Genomic DNA, 15,773 nt, shown 5'->3' with positions numbered 1-15,773 from the left:
AGAGGATGGGGTGTAGCAGGAAGCAGACACAGAACAGGATTGAGTAGAATGCATGGGAGGGCAGTGCTAATTAAATGAGCTTAAGTTTTAAGCCAGGACCAAGAACAAGAGGAAGGTGGACAACTTGCCAGCCTCAACATTTCACATGGAACATTGGTGTCAAGTTTTTATTCCATCTTGCTCCATTCTCACTCATGAAGCCCTGCCTGGGGCATCCAGGGTGGTGATGACCTCAGGCACTGCAGATGTTCTTTTGCAGCTGTAGGTGATATGTTTGTAGCTCAAACAATGATGCATTTGGTGAAACTAAAAGAGCCTTCCTTCAATGTTGGCATTCCTTACTTTGGATCCATACCTCCTAGGAGTTCAATAGAGGACTTCAAAGTGCCCATGATCATCCTGATACTGTACAATACATTGTGTAGGTGTGCATTTCCCTGGGCATAATTCATCATCTTCTCAAAGGAATATGTAACCTAAAAAAAAAATGGTTAAGATTTACTGTATCTGTTCCCAAATCTTTATTTTATAAGGAGAGATAATTAGGCCTATTATGAGTTTAATTATATCCCCCAAGGTATATGTTGAAGTTCTAACCCTAGTGCCTCAGGATATGACCTTATTTGGAAATAGGTGGTTGCAGATGTAATTAATTAAAATGAATCGTACTGGAGTAGGATGGACTTCTACTGCACTATAACTGGTGTCCTTATTAGAAGAAAAGAATGTGGACACATATGCACAGAGAAAGGATGATGTGAAGACACATAGGGAAAATAATGCCATATGAAAACAGAGGTGGAGATTGGAGTGATGCATCTGCAAGCCAAGAAATGACAAGGATTCCAGCTGTCACCGAAAGCTAGGAAAATGGCATAGAACAGATCCTCCTTCGGAGCCCTTGGAAGGAACAGCTCTGCCAGTGAAGACAAGGAAGGATTCTTCCCTGCAGGTTTCAGAGGGAGGATGGCCCTAACAACACCTTGATTTTGGACATCTGGCCTCCAGAACTGTTATGACAACAAATTTCTGTTGTCTAAAACCATCCAGTTTGGGGTTCTTTGTTACAGCAGCTCTAGCAAACTAATACAATGCAGTAAAGTAATTTGAAACAATCACACTCAGTATTTGGTTTTAGATCCCAGTACCCTGTTTAGTTCTTACTATGCCTTTTATCACTGATCTCTGCAACTCATACTTAATTTTTAACAAATGTATTCTTATAATTTTCTTTATATCCCTTTAACAAAGCTTTTATTCTGTTTGAAAGTAATTCAGTGAGGGAAGTGTAATATTCAACCATTCAACAGATTTCTTACAAACACCATGTTCTGTGTGAGGTCTCAGAAACTGAGCCAACCTCCAAGGTTAGAGGTTAGGAAACCAGCTCAAGACCACAGGGCTAGTGACAGAGGGACTGGTTCTCACATGCCTTTTCCATGCCTAGAGCCCTACCTTGATTTTATTAAGTAAAAATAAAATTTTGCATTGGAAAAAATAACAATGTGAATATTATATCTATACATATTTTAAAATTTGACCTTGGAAATGATGGTCAAATGGCTGTTCTATGAAAAATTCTTGCTTTACTTAGGTACATAGTATCCATTTCTAAATAGAATCATCCCCAAACATTTTAAACCATAAACATTTTTAATTTCTTGTAGTAAGAAGTGCTTTTCAGATTTCTTGCCAGATTATATGGATTAAGGTTATATCAAAAAATAAAGATTAGGAAATAAAGAAAGGTTATTATGAGCCATTAGTCCTGTAAAGATTTATTAATAGCCATACTCTCATCATACTTTTTTTATTGGTTTATTTCATACTGTAAATTACACATGTGATTCCCTGCTTCCCCTGGCCCTACCTACCTAAGTATTGCTCCTATACAGGACTAAGGCAAGGTAGCTTTTTCCCAAACCATCCCCAATTAATCTAGCCTTCATTGATCTCTCACTTTTGCAGTCCTATAAGATTTTAATCAGTACCACTCAAGGTAGCATTTCATTAACTCATCTTACTTTGTTCCTTATTGTGCATATTATTCCAATCTTCTCAACTAGATTGCAAGTCCTTAGGACCAGAACCACCTGTTATAATTCTTCCCTGTCCCTCAGAGCCTCTGAAGTTCTTCGTGTATTTGGGGTAATCTCAGACAGATGAGTACTCTAGACACCGGGGGTTGGGGGTCGTGGATTCAGGTGTAGTGATTACTGAGGGAACAGATGCCCAAACACTCTTAGAATACCAACTCAACTAAACAGTGATTGTTTAATACATTTCAGGATGGCTTTGTTAAAGAAAGCTCTGTCTGCTTTTTAAATTAAGTGTACATTTTTTCACATCTTTTTATTGATTTAAATTTTTGTTTTTGATTAGTATCAAAGAAAAACATTTTCTCTAATTTACAATGCAACATACCTTTTATTTGTCTTGTCAATTGTATTAGCAGCCTAAACACTGTATTCAAATTCATTTCATTGTAGATTTTTCTAACCAGAAAGTATCTCTCAAATAAATGTTTGTTGTCTTGTTTAATTTACCACCTCCCTGAACACTCTGGAAATGGAAAAGTTTCCTTCTTGGCACTTCTACCCACTCTTGCCTTGTTTTTTTCAGCCAGCATAAGCATGTTACAAAACTTCAGATTTCCTCATTTTTCTGTAGGGGAGTCTTCAGTCATTTCTTGGCCTGGCCTGGTGTGGCAATTGTGTCTTCTTAGTGGTTTAAAACATTGTTCCTTTTTATTTCATTTTAAATCTCCTTTTACTCTTCAGCCACTACCTGTCTATCTGCCAGTGCTTCCATCTGCCCTACCTCAGAATTTCTATTTCTCTGTTTTCTCATTAAGAGCATGTTCAACATTATACTGATGTCAAAATGCAGTTTATTTCAACTACAGATTGCATTTACTTGTCTTTTCTGGAAAAGCTTTACCCAAATTCAGGGACTAGAAACAGAGACTTAATCTCATGGTCATGAATCACAGAGAGTTTATCAAAGCACAGTCAGATTTTTAAAGGAATGTTTTAGCACTTTCCTACTGCCAGCTCTCCTCCCTCTTGGACATTAAATATTGTCACTCGACTTTAAGACCATCTCAGGTATGGATATTAATGTACCCTTTGAGTTTCAAATAACATATCACTTTATACTCTAGTTTAAAAATCTTTTAAAATTTCACTGAGGTAGGCTGATAAAGCTCGTTGTCTCATTTTTTTTATGTTTAGATTTTTAAAAATAGACTTTATTTTTAGAGAATTTTTAGATTTACAGAGAAAAATACAGAGTTCCCTTACGCCCCGTGGACCCTACATACACACAGCCAACCCCATCAACATGCCTCACCACAGTATTACATTTGTTACAGTAAGTGAAGCTACCTTGATATGTCCTAATCACCTAAGGTCCATAGTTTACCTCATGGATCACTCTTGGTAGTTGTACATTCTGTGAGTTTGGACAAATGTATGATGACTTGCACCCACCATTATAGTGTCATACAGAGTAGTTTCTCTGTCCTAAAAATCCTCTGTGCTCTGGCTGTTCATCCATTCCTCCCTCCCTCTAAACCCATGACAACTACAGAACTTTTCATTGTCTCCATAGTTTTATCTTTTCCACAATTTCATGTAGTTGAACTCATACCATATGTAGCCTTTCAGGTTAAATTCTTTCACTTAGTAAGATGCATTTATCTCCATGTCTTTTCAAGGTTTCATAGATGATATCTTTTTAGTGTTGAGTAATATTCCATTGTCTGGATATATCAGAGTTTATTTATCCACTTACCTTCTAAAGGCTGTCTTGGTTGCTTCCAAGTTTTGGCAGCTATGAATAAGGCCACTATAAATATCAGTGTGCAATTTTTTGTGTGGTTACAAGTTTTCATTACAACTGGGTAAATACCAAGGAGCACAATTGCTGGATTACATGGTAAATGCCAGGAGCTCAGCTTGGCTGGGCGGGAGAGAGCTGAGCTGTTAGGTGTCAGAGTAGCTAATTAAAGCAACAAGTCGTAAGTGAAAGGTTAAGCCTTTAATCACTTACTAAGGTAGTACAAGCAAGAGTCAAAAACTGGATAAAATGTCAATTCCCTCTGTTCCATTTCACCCATGGAACGGCACACTGGTCAAAGATCAAGTGGATCAGCACAGACGCGAGGTCATCTCACTGTTCAGGAAGCCCTGAACAAAAGACTCTGGCAGTTTTATGAACCTCGAGGTGGTGGGGGTGTCAGAGCAGGGTGCTAGGAGTGGAAAAATACTGGTACTAAGTCAAATGAGGAAAGGTATCTTCAAAATTCCCGTCTCCTACCCCTGTAAGAAGGTATTGGCAAAAGGTGCTTGTGAAGATCTCTACCAAGGCCACAGATAAAGAGGTCTAGGGATGAAAGCAATAAGACTAGGAATAGAAATATGTGAAAGATCATGACCAGCTAAGTTGTCCTAAGACCTTGATTGCAGCTCCTTTGAGAGACCACAGTGCTAGGCACCAGCTGGTGTGGGGAGAACAGTTTTCCCCTATGAGGCCTATCAGGTGAAGCCTTTTGTATTAGGGCTCTCCAGAGAAAATGAATCATATATATGAGAAGATTTGTTATAGGAATTGGCTCACATAATTATGGAGGCCTAGAAGTCCCATAGTAGGCCATCTGCAAGCTGGAGAACCAGGAATGCCAATAGTGTAATTCAATCCAAGTCTGAAGGCCTAAAAACCAGGGGGGCGATGGTCTAAGTCCCAGAGTTCAAAGGTCCAGAACTCAGAGCTACAAAATTAATGTGCCATTGTAATCTTGCCCAGGAATACTCAAGATTCCATATCCATCTGTTGCTTCCAAGAGAGAATGTGAAGTCTTACACATTAACTGGAGCTATTCTCTTTGATGATTAGAGAAAAGGAGATGGTAATCTTGGGCTTTCTGACTGTTTACTTCCCCAAGTTTATCCACCCAATTGCCTCCTACCTAGATTCTTGCCCAGATACAAGGAAAAGTTTATTCTATATTCTGGCCCAGATACAAGCAAAAGTTTATTTAGAAAGTCACAGAGGTAGAAGATATGAGTTGTGAAAGAGGTGAGCCAGCTGGGCTGTGTAGGCTTAAGAAACAAATTACAAAGGCAAAAGAAGGGCCCTTGGAGCTTAGGGAAAAGAAAGCAAAGGTACTCACCTTGAGGGAAGAAAAAGTGGGGAAAGGTGTGAGCTTGCTCAAGAGAGAGAGGAAGGGAGCACTCTGGGGAAAGGAGGAGGTGGGGAAAGGCAAGGGCGTGCACGGGGGTGGGGGGGTGGGGAGGAGGTGAGTCCTTCATTTTAAAGACTTTTATCTGGAGGTCTCGGGAATATTCATCAGCTTTCCAGGTGTGTCCTTGCAGAGTCATGGTCTCTACTAATTGGTCAGGGAATCATTAGTTGTCACAGTGGGTCCTGATATCAGCCATGGCATCACCCCACCTGGTCTTACTGCTTTCCTGGGCCAGGAGCTGAGACCTAGAAGTTAGTTTGAGCTAAACTCTGTCTCTGGAGTCAACAGACCTGAGGTTTTGTTTTTAAGATTATTTGATGCGAGTCAGAACCTCATTGTCCAGAGGACTTAATGCTTAAGGGAGTGGTTGTGCAAGGGCTTGTATGGGGTTGTGCAAGGGCTTGTTCCTCCTCTAAGGGTGTCTACCACATGACTAGCAACATACCAGGGGAGGAAAGGTCAGGGAAGGGTCTGAACCACATGACCAGAGATATGCTAGAAGAGGAAAGGTCACCATGGGGGTAAGGTCCTACCTTACAATTGTCCATTGCTCAGCATGCAGGGCTTTTCACCCTGGTGACTTTCTGTACCTGGCTTATCATTCCTACTCTGCTCATGTCTGTCTAAGTGCCGACTATATCACATTTACCTTCGTTGCTCTTAAAATCCCATTAAAATACCATAAACCCATAAGACACAGAAACTTAGGAAGGAGATTACAGCAATTTTGGAAGCAGGAAAAGATGGATCAGTGATAACTGATTTAGCAGATCCATGATAACTAAATACAAAAGTGATAATGGTCAAAGCAAAGAAATAACCCATAACATTCTGAAAAGTGTAGAAATTTGCAGTGCTAAGAACCTCTGAAAATTGGTAGGGGGAGGGAAAGAGTTAAGACTAAAAAAAAAAAACAACAACTGGTTGAACATCTATTTAAGAAGCTGTTGTACTCAGATCTACAATCTTTACCACCAGGATTTATGCTCTGGACATGGTAAAACGGAGGTTCTCTGGACTAGGGACTCGGGCAATTTAGTGCATATTGAGCCCTTTGGTCTTCTTTACCATCTCAAATAGCAGAACACCGAACTGAAGCCAGACTGTCTTCCTCCAGGAGGAAGTTTGGGAGACTCCTCTCTAGGAGTCTTTAAGGGAAAAGACTTAAAAACCCAGGCTCATGAATTGCCCAAGAAATTACCTACGATAACCCCACAGTAAAAAAAACCCATCCCTCTATGCTCATGTAGCTACCTTCCAGTTACCTTGGCACTGCCTCATTCTTAAACATGAGCAGGTAGCCAAAAAACACCAACCATTTGAGGAAAACATCAAAGTGAAAGCAAATATCTAAACAAGTAACCAGGCTAAAAGTAACCTGGAGGACACAGCGACTACAGAGGGAGGAGAAAATTTGTCAGAGAGCTAGGAAAATACATAAAGGGAAAATTGTAATTGAAAATTGAAATACAATGAAAATCAGATGGCTGGAATATAAAATTGAAAAAGTGTCCCAGAAACTAGCACATAAAACAGAGTTAGAAAATAAGAAAGCAAACTAGAGGACCAGGCCATGAGATTCCATCTAAATGAGATTTCTTTAAAAGAGAAAAAGAGAAGAAATAACAAACACAAAATAAACAGAAGGGAGAAAATCATCAAAGAAACAATTAGAAATTTCTAGTTAAGTAGAAAAACATGAAAATGAAAGGGTCTATTATGAAAATAGGTACATTATCATGGATTTACAGACAATTAGTGGGGAGGAGAAGAAAAAACAAGTCACATAAAGGATTAGGAATTAGAAGGTTGGGGGCTTTGCAACTGGAAACCCAAAAGCTCTGCAGCAGTCAGTACTCCCAGTTTGAAGGAAAAGTTATTTCCAACCCGGAATTCTGTACCTAGTCAAACTGTTAATTGCCAACGGAAAATCTTTCAAACAGAGAAGCTTTCAATAAATTCATGTTTTGTTCATAAAACTTTTGGAGGATGTTGCTCCACCAGGTGAGAGAATCAGGCAAGAAAGAATAAGCTAGTTCCTCTAGGAAATAAAGATACAACACTGGCAAGAGGTGAAGGACATCCCAGGGTGAGGGAGCGGGCCAGAGGCCTCAAGATAAACTTCCTGAACTTGATGAAATACCTGAAATTTTGGAAAGTACTAAGTAGATTCATATGCCTAGGAGAGCATTTCAGGTTAATTTAATGTTAAATGCACATACAAGGCAAATGAAAAACAAACCATTATAAACTCCAGGGAAGGACAGAGGCTGTGCAGGAAAGGAGAGGTAGTTGTGATGTACAGTGCTAACATTTGCCTAGTTATAAAAATGAAAACTCTAAAAGTTGATCTCAATGACATTATGATAGAACTTAATAAGGGCAGAGACAAAGAATGCCTGTGGGTTGTGGAGGTCAGTGCAAGTGTGGGCTTCGGTGCTAAGGACAAGTTAAAGCTTTGTCTTCTTTGATGGTGCATCAGTTGATAACATTTAAAATAAGAGCTAGTAATATTAGTATCTTTTTTTTCACAATATGGAAGGTGTTTTTTTTTTTTGTTTTTTTTTTTTTTTTAATCAGCTAAAAGAAAGCCAGTGGTTCTGGGAGTGGGAAATGGGGTATGAGACAGCAATGGCTATTTTTATAACCAGACTGAGAGAATAGTTTGACTTGTTAAACTAAGTACATGTATAACTTTCGTAAAAATAAAAGCTATCTTGCAAACTTCCACAAAGAAATAAAAGTTGCTCTATCATTTAATTAGCTTTATATAAATTTGTTAATATTTTTACTAAGTTCTTCTTGTCTGCTATTGCTTTTCTGTTTCTTTGTCATAAGCACACACTCCCCAATTTTATTTATTTTTTTTATTATTTATTTATTTATTTATTTTTAAATAAATCTTTATTCAGATTATTACAATTATTTCTCCTTTTTCCCCCCATAGCTCCCCTCCACCCATTTCCCACCCCACCTTCTGCCCTTACCTCCCCCCCACTGTCCTCATCCATAGGTGTATGATTTTTGTCCATTCTCTTCATGAACCCCCCATACCCCTTTCCCCCTGAGAATTATCAGTCCACTCCCTTTCTATGCCCCTGATTCTATTATATTCACCAGATTATTCTGTTCCTCAGGTTTTTAATTCACTTGATTTTTAGGTTCGCTTGTTGATAGATATGTATTTGTTGTTCATAATTTTTATCTTTACTTTTTTCTTCTTCCTCTTCTTAAAGAATACCTTTCAGCATTTCATATAATACTGGTTTGGTGGTGATGAACTCCTTCAGCTTTTTCTTGTCTGTGAAACTCTTTATCTGCCCTTCAATTCTGAATGATAGCTTTGCTGGGTAGAGTAATCTTGGTTGTAGGTTCTTGCTATTCATCACATTGAAAATTTCTTGCCACTCCCGTCTGGCCTGCATAGTTTCTGTTGAGAAGTCAGCTGACAGTCGTATGGGTGCTCCCTTGTAGGTAATTAACTGTTTTTCTCTTGCTGCTTTTAAAATTCTCTCTTTGTCTTTTGCTCTTGGCATTTTAATTATGATGTGTCTTGGTGTGGTCCTCTTTGGATTCCTTTTGTTTGGGGTTCTGTGGGCTTCCTGGACTTGTAAGTCTATTTCTTTCACCAGGTGGGGGAAGTTTTCGGTCATTATTTCTGCAAATAGGTTTTCAGTATCTTGCTCTCTCTCTTCTTCTGGCACCCCCATAATTCTGATGTTGGTACGCTTGAAGTTGTCCCAGAGTCTTCTTACATTATCTTCAACTTTTTGGATTTTTTTTTTTTTGCTTTTTCGGTTGAGTGTTTTTTGCTTCTTTGTATTTCAATTCTTTGACTTGATTCTTGTGTTCCTCTATTCTGTTTCTGGGTCTCTGTATAATATTTTTTATTTCAGTCAGTGTATGTTTAATTTCTAGTTGGTCCTTTTTCATATCTTCGAGGGTCTCGTTATATTTATCGGCCTTTTCTAGGATATTCTTAAAAAGTCTTATAACCGTGGTTTTGAATTCTATATCCAGTCGTTTGTTTTCCTCCATTTCTTTCGTTTGTGATCTGATTCTTTGACCCCGCATTTTCACTGATTCCCTGAGTTGGTAAGGTAGATATTTGTGCTAGGTTTCCAATATGGCCCAGTGGGTCTGCTTCCCCAGTTAACCTGAGGTGGACACTCTTGGTGCACCCCTTTGTGGACTGTGTGTACAGCCTTGTTGTAATTAAGTCTTTATTGTTTTTGGTATCACTGGGAAGAATTGACCTCCGGGCCAGTTGGCTGTAAGGATCAGCTGTGTCTATGCTGGGAGAAGTTCGGTGCTGGAGACAGCCTTATAGGATTAGACTTGCCAAATTGCAATAGCCTCTGTGCTCAGCTTGGATGGGGTGGAGTCTCAGTCTTGGCTTCCTGTCAGCCTTGCCCTTGCGCGCATGTGCGCTTTCAGTCCTCCTCCTTCCCCAGCCCGAGTCTCCGCCTGAGAGTCCAGACTCCCCCCACAAGAGCGTGGGTCCCCAGGGGCTTGCCTGGAACTGGGGTTCACTGCAGTCAGAACTGGGGCTCAGTGCAGTCAGAATCCTCTGACTCCCTTCCACTAGGGAAAGCCTGTGGCAACTTCCGCAGCCTTTGTGCGCACTGGCACGCGCGCGCGTGCGCACTTTCAGTCCTTCGCCTTCCCCGGCTCCCGAGTCTCCGCCCAAGAGTCCAGACTCCCCCCACAAGAGCATGGGTCCCCAGGGGCTCGCCTGGAACTGGGGTTCACTGCAGTCAGAACTGGGGCTCAGTGCAGTCAGGATCCTCTGACTCCCTTCCACTAGGGAAAGCCTGTGGCAACCTCCGCAGCCTTTGTGCGCACTGGCCCGCGCGCGCCTTCAGACTTCTGCCTTTCCCAGCTCGAGTCTCCGCCCGAGAGTCCAGACTCCCCCCGTAAGAGCGTGGGTCCCCAGGGGTTCTCCCGGAACTGGGGTTCAATGCAGTCAGAACTGGGGTTCAGTGCGGTCGGAGGCTTCCTTCCCCCTTCCGCCAGAGAAAGTCAGCCAGGCTCTCAGCCGCCCTTCCTCTCTGCGCGCACAAAGCCCCTTTGCCGTACCTCCAATTCTCTATGAGCTTTTCTTTTTCCTTCTAGTTGTAGAATTTTCACTCAGCCAGCTTTCCTGTGGTTCTGGATGGTGTCCGTTCTGTCTTTTAGTTGTAGTTTTGAAATTGTTGTGCGAGGCAGCAGTTTAGGTGTTTACCTATGCCGCTATCTTGGTTTTCTCCCACACTCCCCAATTTTAATTATATACGAAGATTTACCCGTTTTTTCAGCATTTTTGCCCATTATACCTCTCCTCCCGTTCCTTACTTCAGGTGTGCTCTTTTTACCTGCCTTCTGCCTCTTGTCCCTCTTTTGCTCCCTCCCACTGATCACCCTGTGACAGTGTCAATCTTTCTGAAAGACAGATCTGATCACATTACTTATAGTCTAGTCTTTCGGTGACTGCTAACAAATGTGGAGTAAAATTTAAATTCCGTATCTCCTTTTTATAAGCAAGACGTCCACCTGTTTTTCTCCTTCCATGTCTCCATTTCTTCTTAGCACCCCTGCCTTAGGGGCCACTTGGGGTCCTTTCTCCAATGCTTGCACCCTGGCCACCAGTAATTCTGCTCTTGATACTTGCTTACTTACTGCCTTTCCGTTGGCAAAACTATATGTTTAAAGGTGTAAATCATTAAGTAAAGTCGTTTACTGACCAAGAATGACTGCTCTGAATTGTACTCCTTCCAAAAAAGTAATTTAAAAGTTTCAGATTAGTGTGCCCAAAAGCTCATAGAGAAATGAGGACTATCAAGGACAGAATCTTATGAGGGTCTTAAACACTGGGTGAAAATCACTCTATTTGGAGAAGGATATGACCCTGTTTTATACTTGGCTTTCTCCCAGAGTGTAAGGAATAAAAGCTTTGTTTTTACTTATGATTTACTCCCCATCCCCACTTGGTCGTCTGGTTCATTTGAAGTCCATTTTGTATGTTGCCATTTTGAAACTGGGAAAGTTAGTATAGTAAAAGTTTTTTAAATAGTTGGAGACACACTGCATGTAGTAATTATGTATTTTTTTCTCCAGGTAGTAAGCCCTCAACAAATATTTTTTCCGAGCACATTGCATTTATTGAATGTCTTCTGCATGCCTGGTTACCTTGCAAGACTCTCACATCCATTAGCTTTATTTTTAGTGGAAATGCACAATAAATTGTTAAAGCTTTAATTTAAGGTTTTGTTATTAGCTCTTAATTTTTGTTTTATATTTAATCCATGATTATTTGTTTTATGTGCTATTTTATACCTAAATATGAGAATTTGTGGCTGTTTCTAAATACTTACTATACCTGGCCTTATACACCAAGGGGTGTGCGATTTGGGCAAATGATATAACCTTTCCAAGTATCACTTTTCTCACCTGTAAAACAAGGATAATACTTGTACCCTTATAATAAGATTATCATAGAAACTAAATGAGGTAACGCAGATAAAGTTCTTGGCAATGGGCCTGGTCTCAGAAAGCCTTCAATAATTCATTGTCATCTTGTGATGATAGTAGTAATAAATTCTTGTTGTTGCACATCTGCCCTCCTGTAGTTTACATTTCTGCAGGGCAAGGATGTACTTTGTTCATCTCTGCATCCCTTCCTAACATAGGGCCTGCAATAGATTAGATACTCAACAAATAATCATTGAATTGAATGAGGTAGGCATATAGTTGTTTGTTTTTTTTAAATGAGAAAGTTGTTTTCCAAATGGCTAAACTTAAGCTCAGAGAGGTTACCTTTAACAGGTTTTAAGCGGCTGCTATAAATCAGTCACATAGATTATATCATTTAATCTTCAGGAAACTGTTATGAGAGGTTCAAATGGTGTCCTGGGATTCAAACCCACATCTTTGAATCCCAAGGCCATAACCATTTTCAAAAGATACAAGAATACTTACTGGGTCAGTTACTAATATATGATCATTATAACATTTGGGAGAATAACTTTATGAGTTATAAAATGAATTGATTATCTAAGTTTTATTTGTTAGCTCTCCAAGAAGACTGTACATGAAAACATTATACTGTTCTTAGTATCCAAGCTTTTTGAATTCTAGAGGAAAAAGGACAATAGGTAACTGAATGTGAATATGACAAAATGAACAAATAAGAAAAGGAGAGTCTGAACAGATACAGAAAGGGTAGGATAAGTGAGTGCTTTACAAATGAAAGCAGATGTATGAAATTACAAGCTGTCAAATCAGCAACGGAAATGAAGATGATAAAGTGGTTCCTTACATAGATTATAATTATTCATTTTGCCCAGTCTTGTCTCCTTCCCCCACAATGTTCATGGGCAGAGGGAGGGATGAGAAGCTATAGCAAGAAATGCTGTTTTCAACAGAAGGGGTAGGGGATCTAAGAATCAATGGTATTTCTGATCACAAACATTTATTTTGTGATCTCTGTTGTTTCTGTTGAATCACAGTTTTCCTATGGAATCTTTTTCAACTAACTACTCTGATTAATTAAAGGGGTTTGGTTGCAGCCACAGGATGTTGTAACTAAAGTTTCTTCACAGTGGTGTGGAGGAAGTCCATGTGGCTCACAAAACAAGCATCCATACCGGGCCCAACTGTGACAGTGTGGCTGGTGGATGGCCAAGAAATGAGGTAGTTTACATAGACTTGCCTGAAAGATGTGTTTAATAATTGTGCCTATAATTAGGTTGATTTGAAAAAAAAATTAAATGACAATCTAAGGCACACAGGCTTATCTATGAAGATTTTGACATTTTTCCTCCAAGAAATACTGCTTAGATATTTTCCCTAAATTTCTTGTTACCTTTAGGAAAACAAATAATTGGAAGAAAATACATTTTTAAAATTTTTGAATTTTTTAATATCTATACTAATAAAAGGGTAATATGCCAATTAGACCAGGAGACCTTCTGAAAGACTGGCTGGGGAGGGCAGTTGGGGACCATGAGGCCAAAGGGGAGGGCAGTTGGGGGCCATGAGGCCGGCCAGGAAGGGCAGTTGGGGGCCATGAGGACAGCAGGGGAGGGTAGTTGGGGGCCATGAGGCCAGCAAGGGAGGGCAGTTGGGGGCGATCAGGCTGGCAAGGGGGAGCAGTTGGGGGCGAGAAGGCCGGCGGGGGGGGCAGTTGGGGGCGAGCAGACTGGTAGCAGAGTGGTTAGGGGCGATTAGTCAAGCAGGCAGGTGAGCGGTTAGGAGCCAGCGGTCCTGGATTGTGAGAGGGATGTCCGACTGCCGGTTTAGGCCTGATCCCTGTGGGTCCCAGATTGGAAAGGGTGCAGGCTGGGCTGAGGGACACCCTCCCTCCCCCCCGTGCATGAATTTCATGCACCAGGCCACTAGTGTGTATAATATAAAAAGGAATATATGTAACATGTAAGTTATGAAGCATAAAATCAGAATAAGTATTATTTTACGAAAATTTTAAACTGGTTCTTTCCCATTCATGATATTTTTGTAACTTCTAAGCAGCAAAACTGGAGACATTTAAACACAGCCATGTAAATGGCAGTAAATATGCATGCTTCAAGAGATTATTTATATTGCAAACACACACACACATATTTGTGTCTGAGGTTTTTCCTTCCAGCACGCCCTGAGACTACGTGCTAGTTCATTAGATTGCAGTTAACAGTACAGTGTGTTGCCTCAGAGGCCATTGGATAAAGGTCCCTTCTCCCCGTTTCCGTTTATCAAAGTGGTTATTGGTTTACTTTCTTTGACTCTGTGTTGTTATATTTTTACTCAGTAATGCAAACATCTGAAGGAATATTGCTTCTGAATTATTTTTTTCCTTCTTATTTAGTGATCTCTAGTAACTACCAGACCTGTCTTGGCCTTCTGATGCATTACCCAGTGATTGGGGATGTACACTCACTGATCCTTAAGGCTCTGTTCCTTCGAGATCCAAAGGTAAGATTCCCAAGTAGGATATACACAATTTCCAGAAAAATCGGAATCTCTGTATGACGCCAAGAATTTCTCATGTGGAATTTGTCTAATGGCAGATGAATTGTCTAATGAAAGAATTTGCCTAGAATTATAGGCCAAAGCTCATATACCTCATTGCCTAGCAACTGAGCAGCAAATTAAATGGAGCACACATCTCTTGTCCCTTAAAAGGTTGTCCTGCCCTCCTGCCCTCCTCAGAATGCAAGAAAGTAGATGAGCATTGCTTCCCTTTATCACCACCTTCGTTATCATTGGAACCCCTCAGAGGGCCAGCCTATCCAAGTAAAACCTCAGGGGCCATGTGAAGACCAGGACATCAGAGCTATGAAAAAGGACCAGTTCTACAGCAGTTTATGACATCATGAAATACTAAATTATTTCATATTATGCATACGTATTTCTTATTTTTTGGGTGAAGAGTAGCCTAATAAAACAAAGACTTCAACAGACTATAATGCTGATTTCTCTAGTTGAACTTTAAAGCAAGTCACCAAAATTGTCTTTACACTTTGGAGAAAAAGTGTGCTCTTTTACAACTAATGTTATATTTCTTGAAAATAAGAACATTTAATGATCTAAAAAAATCTGTGAATTTTTGATGCGTTTGAGCCAAACAAAAATATTGGACGAAATGTAAGAGAGAAAGCTTCAAACAGGAATAGGAGAATGCCAGACGTTGGGTGGTATTCCCAGCCTTTGGCTTTTTGGCAGAATTACCAACAGTCTTGTTGGCAGTTGTCGAGCTGTCTTTGAGTCAGTCTGTCTGTGGATCCATTGCCAAAGCTGTGTCTGATCAACTTGGGCCTCCATGTTCAACATGTTCAACATACATTTTGATTCAAAGTGATTTCTGCCCTTTCTTTGGTTTGATTTTTGCCCTTTCAGTTTCGTCAACATTTGAGTATATTCTCTATTTATTCATTGATTGATTTAAAATAACTTATTTCCTTGTACCTATATCCATTTTCTGCAGAAATACATAATTTTATCATTTCCCTTATACAAAATTTCATTAAGTATCAGAAATATAATCCATTGTTTCTCTGATACATAAGATAGCATAGTCTGACTATGAAAATCAAAAGTCCCATATTTTATATTTTTACATATATGTGTTATATGTAAGTTGTGTAAGTATATATTTTTTATAAAAAATAACCAAGATTACAAAATATCTATAAAAAATGAGGTTTCTGGTCAATAAGTTTTGCTCTACAAACTTAAGGTAAATTCTATCTGCTCAGCATTAGGAATTCTTAGAGTTATACAGAGTGGGGAAAAGTTCAAAAATAACTATTTGAATTATCTACTTGTATAATTTGCTTGGTTTAATTGAAGGTAGAAATGAATATGTTACCTAAATCTATTGATCTTGATCATTTTTCCCTAGCTAATTATGGTTGTCCTTACTATGAATCATTCACTCTTCTAATTGCAGAATTGTATGTAATAAATATGTCAATGTTATTAGTGTAATCTGTGATTTTAATAGAGTACTTTTATCTCAGTAATGTAGTATACCTAATATACAAGTATAATG

The 15,773-nt window shown here is 39.6% G+C and overlaps 1 protein-coding gene across 4 annotated transcripts in view; it reads left to right on the top strand.

Moving 5' to 3' along the window:
- Positions 1-15,773, top strand: part of TBC1D5 (TBC1 domain family member 5) — a 481,832-nt gene that overhangs the window by 363,242 nt on the left and 102,817 nt on the right. For all 4 annotated transcript variants that reach the window (XM_080675845.1, XM_080675847.1, XM_080675846.1 and 1 more), the window contains one exon: positions 14,088-14,194. In XM_080675845.1, coding sequence (XP_080531971.1) covers positions 14,088-14,194 — 107 coding nt within the window. The remainder of the gene's footprint in view (positions 1-14,087; positions 14,195-15,773) is intronic.

Source organism: Plecotus auritus, assembly GCF_963455305.1.
Source record: "Plecotus auritus genome assembly, chromosome: 6".
NCBI classification, from domain to species: domain Eukaryota; kingdom Metazoa; phylum Chordata; class Mammalia; order Chiroptera; family Vespertilionidae; genus Plecotus; species Plecotus auritus.
The sequence above is the reverse complement of the archived record's forward strand: the minus strand, read 5'-3'. Positions and strand labels throughout refer to the sequence as shown.